General features: G+C 36.7%; 4 protein-coding genes across 5 annotated transcripts; 2 read left to right on the plus strand and 2 right to left on the minus strand.

The window, feature by feature from the left end:
• Positions 1-267: 267 nt before the first annotated feature.
• Positions 268-2,358, plus strand: LOC110859992 (trypsin alpha-3). The gene is made up of 9 exons (XM_035859862.1): positions 268-441; positions 503-611; positions 675-865; positions 928-1,065; positions 1,139-1,193; positions 1,275-1,383; positions 1,464-1,516; positions 1,585-1,646; positions 1,729-2,358. The coding sequence occupies exons 1-9, from the start codon at positions 311-313 to the stop codon at positions 1,790-1,792; spliced, it is 912 nt and encodes a 303-aa protein (XP_035715755.1). The 5' UTR covers positions 268-310; the 3' UTR covers positions 1,793-2,358.
• LOC110859728 lies at positions 1,518-5,888 on the minus strand. Its single transcript, XM_022108699.2, has 6 exons — positions 5,587-5,888; positions 5,128-5,516; positions 4,753-5,031; positions 2,292-4,683; positions 2,055-2,232; positions 1,518-1,990 (listed from the first exon to the last, which is right to left on the minus strand). Exons 2-4 carry the CDS (start codon positions 5,437-5,439, stop codon positions 3,907-3,909), a joined length of 1,368 nt encoding a protein of 455 aa, XP_021964391.1. The 5' UTR covers positions 5,440-5,516; positions 5,587-5,888; the 3' UTR covers positions 1,518-1,990; positions 2,055-2,232; positions 2,292-3,906.
• Positions 3,311-7,372, plus strand: LOC110859729 (serine proteinase stubble). 2 transcript variants are annotated; one of them, XM_035859863.1, is made up of 10 exons: positions 3,311-3,374; positions 3,471-3,513; positions 3,582-3,680; positions 3,754-3,800; positions 5,945-5,995; positions 6,054-6,100; positions 6,162-6,557; positions 6,634-6,652; positions 6,720-6,760; positions 6,836-7,368. In XM_035859863.1, exons 4-10 carry the CDS (start codon positions 3,761-3,763, stop codon positions 6,965-6,967), a joined length of 726 nt encoding a protein of 241 aa, XP_035715756.1. In that variant the 5' UTR covers positions 3,311-3,374; positions 3,471-3,513; positions 3,582-3,680; positions 3,754-3,760; the 3' UTR covers positions 6,968-7,368. The 2 variants fall into 2 exon arrangements, with proteins under 2 accessions (XP_035715756.1, XP_021964392.2); XM_022108700.2 differs by lacking the exon at positions 3,311-3,374 and having other exon boundaries at positions 3,379-3,513; positions 6,836-7,372.
• LOC110859727 (cleavage and polyadenylation specificity factor 73) lies at positions 6,959-10,213 on the minus strand. The gene is made up of 14 exons (XM_022108698.2): positions 10,072-10,213; positions 9,919-9,982; positions 9,746-9,843; positions 9,570-9,658; positions 9,447-9,486; positions 9,228-9,370; positions 9,038-9,162; positions 8,806-8,956; positions 8,563-8,738; positions 8,380-8,495; positions 8,120-8,309; positions 7,392-8,039; positions 7,233-7,328; positions 6,959-7,154 (listed from the first exon to the last, which is right to left on the minus strand). Exons 1-14 carry the CDS (start codon positions 10,140-10,142, stop codon positions 7,053-7,055), a joined length of 2,109 nt encoding a protein of 702 aa, XP_021964390.1. The 5' UTR covers positions 10,143-10,213; the 3' UTR covers positions 6,959-7,052.
• Positions 10,214-10,271: the final 58 nt, after the last annotated feature.

The following is a 10,271-nucleotide window of genomic DNA, read 5'->3' on the forward strand; positions in this document are numbered from 1 at the left end:
ATAAGTATGTACATATCTGGAAATTTTGGGAGTCGTCAGTTATTTACATATCTACACTTCCGATCTCATTAGGATCAAACAAAGCCAAAAAAATATTGTGCGTGCAATCATTTCATACAAATTAGCATTTCCTTCCGGTCAGTAACATACATGATCCAATTAACGAACACAAAAGAAGATCTGGTTGACATCACTAATTGAACACACAGAAAGTGACCACTTGCATTTTTTATTTAATTCTACTTTAGAATTAGTCATCAACCAAAACTTATTAGGGATTGATTCAATTTCCCAATAAATCGTTTTCAATATGGTTAGAAAAACGACAATCTTCATCTCTATATTATTTTTTACGTTGCCAATTTCATCCGGAAATGAAAAGGAAGGAAGAAACCTAAAAATTGCTAAAGCAAGAAAAACACAGCCACAAAAACGTGCAGGGTATGAAAATATTAACTTCAAAATTTTTCAACATATATAATAAAATTCCATCATTTTTTAGCGAAACTAACTGTGCCTGTGGAAAAGTTGCGACAAACACTGCCCCCAAAATAGTAGGGGGTAAAAAATCTCAAAATCATGCCTCCCCTTGGCTTGGGGCGTTAGTTTATGTACTAATTTTACCATTTGCCCCCATTTTTCACGACATTTTTTTAACCAAGATTGTCTTACAGACTGGTGGTTCACAACCCTCTCAATTTTGCGGCTCGAGTTTAATAAATGACCGCTACGTCGTGACCGCAGGCCATTGCGTTGTTGGGAAGATAACCACTACCCAAGGTTATCAAGTGTTTCTAGGAAGTAACAAAATCAATGGGACTGATGCTAAGAGGGTTAACATTGTGGGAGTTATCGTCCATCCAAAGTATCTCATCATTAGTTTTCATAATTAGTAACCAAAATTGCTGAATATTATACCATCCGCAGTTATAATTCTCAAACCTTGGAAAACGATATCGCTCTTATTCAATTAGCCGAGCAGATAAAAATCACGCCTAAAATCCGTCCCATATGTCTGGCCAAAGGTCCCGCAACCTTTGCCGGAAAAAATGCTAACGTTGCAGGGTAGGTTTGAATTAAGCAAATTTAACTATTGAGTTCCTTTAAAATGTGTGCCTTGGGTGGGGCCGCCGTTTAGATGGGGAACCCAACAAAAAGGTGGAAATGCAGTAAATCAACTAAGAAATGCTTGGGTGCGAAAATATTTAAGAAAATTATAAAGTTTTTTGGTCAAAGAAAAGACAAATTTTAGTTACACTTTGAACTTATTACAGGTAAAAATAATGGAAAATTCTGTATGTGCAAAAAATTATACGACAGCCAAAGTTAAAATTACTCCAAACATGTTGTGCGCCTCACTACCTGGAAGGGATTCTTGTTCTGGTGGGGGATGACACAATTATGAATTACATATGTATGACTAGAAACACTTTACAAAAATCTTGCACATATGTAAATTACAGGTGACAGTGGCGGTGCTTTAGTGGTTAAAGAAAATGCAGACACATTTCGCCAAGTAAATAATTATTATTATATTTATTCCAAAAAATTCACGTATTTAATACGTACAAAATTAAATTCCAGGTGGGGGTCGTTTCCTTTGGCATAGATTGTGGTAACACCCACTACCCAGGAGTGTACACGAGGTAAGTATGTACATCCGTAAAACAAAATTCTACATCTTAAAATCGTTCCAAATTTAACATAATAAATAATTATACGCTTCAGAATAACACGATACTATAAATGGATTCTGGAAAACACACAGGATGCCATATATTGCTCCAAATAAAATAACCCTTACAAATTTGTTGTTAGCCAATTAATTAGTCAATTATACGGATTAACCGCTGTCGAATTTTCCTCTCCATGAACCCACGCACAGAAATCGGATGCTTCATCTACACCTCCAAAGCAGTCAATTGTCCCGTCACAAACTTTTCCAATTTCGATACACCCACCAAATTTGCACTTGAATTCGGTCTGAGGACTGTAAATTAAATATTTTTAGGACCACTTTATCTTATTTAGTGTTTTAAGACTTTCTCACGAACTCGCATTTGACGACGCGTTTAAAACAAGACCTGTCCGCGTATCCTAATTCGTCCTCGCCCCCACCGGGACAATCTTTGTAGCCGTTGCACACTCGTGACTTGTGAAGGCACGAGGTCCCATTAGCACAACGGAATTCTTGGCATAAACACGGCTTATGGATTCCAACCCATTTACAGCCTAAAATTAAATTATTATTAGTCAAATATATATTACAAAATAATGTCATGAATTATTACCAACTAAGACGGCAGCCAAAGCCAGATAGGTGGTTACAACAAGACAATAAATCGTTAATTGTTTAAACCCCATCGTTTAAAATGCAGACAAGAGCTCTTCCTCCGTCGGCCGATATGTATTTGGAAATAAATAATGGTGTGATTATTCAAAGGAAGTGATTTCGTAAACTCTAGTCTTGTGTGATCATCTAAAAAAGAGACTGCTCGTGCAAATATTGCATAGCCTGTTACATACACTTAAAGAGGCAACTTAGTAATTTATTTATGTGGTTGAGTATTATTCCATGTTCTTTTTATACATTTAGAAGGTGCATATACCTTAAATCATGAGAAAGTAGACTTGTTTATTTGTTTTATCCTCACAAGACGTGCATGCATATTATGAACATTCACCTTCTCAAATTTTTCCACCCCTTTGTAAATTGCTATCATTTTGTGCACATGTATCCTTCCTTGCAAAGGTCACTTGCACCATTTGCAATAAATGTTAATAAAGTGCAACTATAGTGCAAGTGCAAAATTGATTAAAAACCTTGAATTTTAGTCGAGCCACTCATCTAAATATTAATGGATTGCATGAAATTAAGTTATAGTTAAAAATTCTGCTCGATTTAAAATTAAGCATTCGTCTGCGTCAATAATTTTTAGATACCACACGCCTCCAATCCGTGGATAATTATTCTTTCGAGAAACCTTGAAATTTAGGATGCACCATCTTCAACTTGAATCTTTGTCGGACATGTTCAAGGATGCCATTAAAAAATTCGTTAGTATTATGATCACCATATTCACCACACTTCATAGAGTTGCATGGACCTCACCGAACCGTGTTTTTGTTGACGATCAGCATCTTCCTCTTGAAGTTTCCCTCGGAAAATTATCATTTTATCATCTTTATTTCACAATTATGTATGAATTAGCCTCTCGCATGCAAAGTTTCAGGATGCTCTATGATAATTACTTGAAGAATATAGACTTGCCATGATAATTAAGGATCCGACGCAGACGACAACGCTTCTAGTTGCTGATCCTCTCATTTGCTTGGGGACGGCTGGGTTTACTACCAATTAGGACGCCTAAGTGGTCAGTGATCAGTCTAACTTTTCCTTTCATTTTCAAATCAAGTCTAGAGGAAATTATTTCTTACTATGTTCACGAGCATATTTCTAATCCTAACAGTCAGCAGTTTACATTGTTGCCTAGCCGGAGCGATTAATAGGGTGTAAGTTAATTAAGATAAATGATATTAGTAATTTCTGTGGATAAATGTTTCTCTGATTTTCCATTTAGCAAAGAAATTCGTTGCGATTGTGGCATTCGGAACGAAGGTAAAAGACATTTGGGAATTGGGGACAATGTGAAAACTGAATTCGCTGGGAATCACGCCTGGTACATATTTGGATGGTTTTGTATAAGACAAAGATTTTTAGTTTCAAGTAAACTTATCATAAAATATATGTAGGCCTTGGATGACTTCCATTGTTAATGTTTCCCTGCCGCATGACCCCGGTAATAATAATAGTAATTGAATTATCAAAAACAATTCAGATAACATCCACCAACAAATTTACTGATTAATATAAAAGTTTAACATCACATAGTTTAACAAATGCTCTTAAATCCAATTAGTAACAAGTTTCTCGTAAACCTTCTTCTGAACACCCTCCTTTTTCATCTTATTGGTGTCTAACACCTGTCGCTTCTTCTCCCCAGCCCCTACAGTCTTAAATATCGGAACCATAAAATCCACCTCTTTCGGAACAGTTTTGAGCGTATCTTTCTTCACAACAATCTCTTTACCCGTCATCATAACAATAAAATGTTTAAAAATATCCTCATCCCAACCATGATCGAAATGGGTGAACTTTTCAGCTAAATTGTAAACGTCGTGACCACCGACTGTCTTCATTCCTAACATATTAGCGACGAGAACCCCCATGTGACCTAACGTCTCCACCTCCAGCGACTTTTTCAAACTCTCTTCTGCTGTGAACGTGGTGGGGTCGGCTTGAAACACATGGTGCCTGTTCTCGGGGTCGATCCCCGCCATGGTGATGGATTTTGCGCGTTGGTGAGAATCGGATCCTTTAATAACATACTGACGCTTCTCTGAATGATTTTGACCGTATCGATAACCACCCTCTTTATTATCCCCCACATACACGTAAGGGAGCTTGCGGTTGAAATTTCTGGGAAGATGATGTGAATTTGCAAAATTAAGGGAGTTGTTGGCATCCATAATTTCGAAACCCATGTTGTTTAACGCCAGAGTTTTGTTCACGTCATCCAAATTTGCAGACTTTGTGTAGATGTCACAATTTATGAGTTTGATCTGCTCTGCTGGTTTTGTAGCGACAGAGTTGTGAAATGAAACCATCAGAGACATTTGAATCTGGGGGGGAACAAAATGTTATATTTATTTAATAATTGAATTGAGGAATTTCTCAGAAATATCACATACCCCTAAACTTTGAAACTTTCTCGTGCTTTCCTCGGAGAGATGTTCCCAACGTTTCTCTATTACAAACCACGCATTAGGAAATTTGGCGAGGTATTGGCCGATTGCCTTATGCTCGTAATGCACTCCTCGTAGAAATAAATTTATTCCGAGATCAGTGAACCGTTCCTTCCTCAAATCCGGGTGAACGATGTTTATGTTCACCTTGTCCAAATTGGCCACGTCCCTAATCATCAATATCTCCCTTTTCACTGTGCTGTGACTGTAGCAATATCCGTCCATCTATAAATATTATAATTTTATAATTAGAGATGATGTAATGACATAATAATGACAAAATAATAATAATAACAAAATAATGACAAAATAATGACCTACATAACTCATTTCAGGACAATTTTCCACCCTGCATTTGGTTCGGACAGAGGTCTTCCATCCAAATTTCTCTCCCTCCTTCTTGACTTTATAAAACAATTTTCCCCCAACATACTTCACTCCCACTGGTTGATTGTCGTGAAGAAACGTTACGCCGGGTGGAGACGCCGCTTTCCATGGGTCACTCTTCTCAAACTTTTTGAAATGTTTATTCCACAATTCCATGAGATCCTTGTACTCGGCAGTTGACTCCACAGTCTCCAAGATGAACTCAATCAAGGGATATTTCTCCTTGAGGTGATTAAAAATTCCCATTCGTACTGTGAAGAGGGGAGATTGGGTATATCGGTTCGGTATGGGCAAAATAGCGGATGAGGAGGGGGTGGGTGGACCTACAATTATTTGTATATATTAATTTGAGGAATTGCATAATCAGAAGAGGACGAGGAAAACAACCATTACCCTCGCTAAACAAATTCTCAAATTCTTCCTGCGAGTTTAGAAATCCAACCTCATAGTCATCATTCAAAATGACCCTGCTTTTCCAATCAACCGAAGTTTCCCGTTGTGGTGGGGTGACCTTGAGGGAAGGTTTTGGTTTCTTCACTGGGGGTTGTTCTGCTGATCACGAATTTATCCATAATTAAAAATGACTATGAAACTAACTAAGCTTATATTTTTATGTGGAGAGATAAAATAAGAAACTCCAACAATGTGATTGAGAGAAGATGAAAATGTGGAGTTTGTATGAAGTGGGAAAACAGTGAAAGCGGGGTAGCTTGACAGTAATAATGATTTAATTCAGTATCATGATTTCCAGTCGCGTATTGTGGTGCCACACTTATCAACAATCAATATATTCTAACTGCCGGTAAGTGCTTATTGCTTATTTTACCTTTTACGTCTTACGCAGAAATTATTTAATACAGGTCACTGTATCCCAGACATGCAAACCTCTGGTTTAGGAAATTTTAGGGTAAATTTAAAGCTTTACAAAATTGCGAAAACCTCATGATAAAAATACATGACTCGTACAGGTCTGGATTGGAACAAATTTCATAACAGATCTCGCCTCCGATTTTGACGATTATCTTGACCTCGAAATCTCTGAAATAAAATCTCATCCCAAATTTGATTTTGAAACTGCCGAATATGATGTAGCTTTGATAAAAGTGAGTGAACCGATAAAATTTTCGAAACGAGTACGCCCCATCTGCCTCACACAGCCAGAGGAGAACACTCTGGTTGGGAAAATTGGAGTCATCACGGGCTGGGGGAGCTTAACTTTGACCACACCCACGGAAGAAGAGCTTAAAGAGTCAGATGTCGTCATTGTGACGAATGAAGAGTGCAAGAAGAATTATACGACGGTTGATATACCCGTATTGGATACGATGCTTTGTGGATCAGTTATGACATTAGATGGCCAAGACGTAAGATACATACGTAATTATTGTCACTATTTGAAAAATTGAGAAATCTAGCAATTTTTTTCTTTGTATCCTTCAGCCATGTAAGGGTGACTCTGGTGAGTATTTAATTTCTATTTTATATTTAATTTAACTTCAAGATTCCAATTATTTATCTATTTACAGGGGGCCCGTTGATGCTCAAAGTCAAAAATAGAATTACGCAGGTAAATACACAGTAGAGCAATAACTATAAATTATTCATGACGTTGTGATTTTTAATTCATAAATTATACGTATAGATCGGTATAATTAGTCACGGTCAGGGATGTTCATCTCCTGCTTTTCCCACGATATTTTCTAGAATGTCTAAATTTATTGAGTGGATTCAACAAAATACTCAAGATGCGTTATATTGTAGGGGATCTTTTTAAGAGATGTAAACATATCACATGCAGTTTTATTCAATGTTATTTATTTACAACAAAAGTGTAAAAACAAATGTAAATATTTTAAGGATTAAGTAGTCTGATGTACGATGGGAATTAATGTTTTATGTAGTCGTGTTACCACCGACGTTACAATTTGCTCAAGTCCTTCATCGGTCTCGCATTTCACTTCCTGCCGTGATGAAAAATACAAGTATGAAAATATGTAAATACAATATTTATATAAGAATTATCTACTATGTAAACATACCAGCTTATCAAAGTCCAACGTAGCTTTATGATTATTAACAACAATGTCTACCGTTGTCTGTTGCGTTTTCACTTTGGAGACGCAATCTCGTCCAAACTGGGGGGAAATAATATCAATTAAATCTGTAATTGTCCAACTAATTAATTTGTACGAACTCACAATGTCCTGCAGCGTATCCATAACACATTCTTTAAAATGATCGAAGCTTGTATCAGGATTGGCACTCCCTTCACCTGGAGGCGCAACAATATCCGCAGGTCGTGTCGTTCTACTGCATGCATCAACTTGTAAAATACTTGCCAACACGGCATCAGCATAGACGTCATTCAACGGTGAAGCGATCCATTCTAAGGTGACGAATTTATTCTCAGCATCATACGAGACATCAACCGTATTGAACACGCGAACGGTTGGATTTTTCTTGGATTCTTCAATCTTGATATCTTTAGCCAAGTGTAGAAGACTATTCTTTAAGATATCAAATGATCCTGCAAATGATAAACTTTGACGCTGTGTCACAGTCGATATTGTGAGGTCGGTGTATTTTGGGAGATCTGATGGAGCGAGAATATGGTAATTGAAATTCCTCTTCACTAATATTCCGGATAATTTCTTAGATTTTCCTCTCTCTCCGGTAACAGAGGAGGCCAGGGATCCCATCACTTTGGCCATTTTTTCTCCACGAAAACGTAATACGATGGCGACAGTATTTTTTGGGTTGTAAATTGTCATCTTTTCCCCTTCGAATTCACGCTGCAATGCGGCTTTTAAACGATTCATTTCATTCGCTTCGCCATGAACAAGTACCTAAATACGAACACGAAAAAGGTGTTTTGTTGGATGGGTTACTAAAATAGACTAATAATCATGTAGCTAATTAATCTCACAATATTTGGTGGTCTTAAAATCCTAATAAACTCAGAAGTTTGTTCATAATCTGTATGTGCGGAGAACGAAATGTAATCCACACTCATTTTTAGCAAAGCTTTGTTCCCATTCATCAAAGTTACTTCTTCCGGTTCGGAAAGTATTGTTTTAGCAAGCGTTCCTTCAACACAGTAACCGGCGATTATTACACTGTAACAAGAATGGGGACAATACAATTTACCAAAGTAATTTATTAAGAATAATTTATATACAAACTGACCCGTTTTTAGCGTCGGTGCACCACAACTCGAATAATTCTCTACTCAATCCGCTCTGCATCATTCCAGGACTTGCCATTACAACACAAGGGCCAACGTCTTCAAAGTGATCGATGCTCTAGAAAAGTCACATTAAAATCCACCACATTGAAAACCACACAAACAAATAATTAAAAAGCAATCACCTTAAGATTAGAAATATGTTTAAAGACAAAAGGATTATTAATGGCAATTTGTCTGCGAATTTTTTCATTCATTGCGTTGATATACGTTTGATACACGGCCATGCACTTTTTCGCTAAAGATGAGGCATAGTAGATTGGAATATCGTGCAATTCTGGGTGAAGGGACCAATATTCATCTACAAAATATATGTAATATAATTATTTTGTTACTTATTATACAAAATTCCTACAAAAAAATATTACCGAGAATCAATAACAATTCCTGTGCTCGTCCTAATGCAAATACAGGAATGAGACAACGTCCACCTCGGTTCACAATGTCATGAATAATTCCTGTGAATCTACTTTCGCGTTCTTCTCGTTTCTCATGAATATGAGTTCCATAGGTCGACTCCTGAACGGAATAACAAAACATAACCAAACCATACAAATCACTATTCACATAGTTGTGCAATGGTTTCGTTAAAAAATTTACCACAATCATAACATCCGGTTTAACGGAAGGAATCTCAGCAGCCATAAGATGACGATCCTCTTGCCGTGAAAAGTCGCCCGTATAAAGAACTTTAACACCAGCTATTTCTATCATGAACATTGCAGCTGGAAGAAGATAAAGTTGAAAAATTACCATATTTGCAGCATCTTTATTATTTAATTACACTCACCTCCTAAGACATGACCGGCATGATAAGCCCAAAATTTAATCCCCTTCACTTCCTTCTCTTCGTGGAAGTTTAAAACTTCGATTTTCTCCATTGATGCTTCTAAATCTTGATCTGTGTACAAAATGTGATCTGAGGAAATGTTGCTGGAAACGAAGAAGCAAATTTAGCCAGTTGTATTAAAAATCCTTATGCTCTTAACTTTACCTCGGCCTTACTTACCTGACTTTAATGTAATCTGATAACAACCATCTGTAAATAGCTATGAAATAAAAGATTGTTTAAATACTTATAATTCATTTTAATAAAGTGTAACATTCAATTAGGCTACTTAATTATACACACCTTTGGTCGCATGGGTCATGAAACATCGACCTTTAAATGCGGTTTTTAACAAGAACCAGGGAAGTGCTCCACTATGGTCTAAATGGAAACTGTAATTAAAACCATTGGAGTTTAAATTGCGAATTTAATTAACTATCTCTCAATTCGTAAATACTAATTACTAATTAGTTACTTACTGTGAAACTAGTAAAAGATCGACTTCGTCTGCCTCGATAAGATCTACAAACGGCAAAGCTTCCATCCCCGTGTGACCTGGATGAATACCGATATCCAACTAGTATACAATATAACAATTAACTAATCGTAATTAAATCGCAATTAAAAACGTTTGGTAATTAAATTAAATCACCATAATTTTCTTCCCCTTAAATTCCAGCATAATACAGGAACGTCCAACTTCTTGACCGGCCCCACTAATTTATAAAACATAATTATATACAAATTTGCACTAGTCTTTAAAACTAATTGGAACAACACGAATTTAAAAAAAAAAACTTCTTACAGCGGTCGGATGATAAGTTCGTCGGATTCTTCCACAGGTCCGATGACCTGCACACTTCCGGGAATGCTCATCTTTCTGATCGTTCCTTTCTGTGCGAAGAATTCTAATTATTTCGCTAATTAACTATCTTAGAATATTTTTAACTGAGGCCGATGTTTTTTTAATGAAAACGAATGCCAAATTCCTCTACCGCCAGCCGG

The sequence above is a fragment of the Folsomia candida genome, unplaced genomic scaffold (genome assembly GCF_002217175.1).
Source record: "Folsomia candida strain VU population unplaced genomic scaffold, ASM221717v1 Fcan01_Sc028, whole genome shotgun sequence".
In the NCBI taxonomy this organism is placed as follows: domain Eukaryota; kingdom Metazoa; phylum Arthropoda; class Collembola; order Entomobryomorpha; family Isotomidae; genus Folsomia; species Folsomia candida.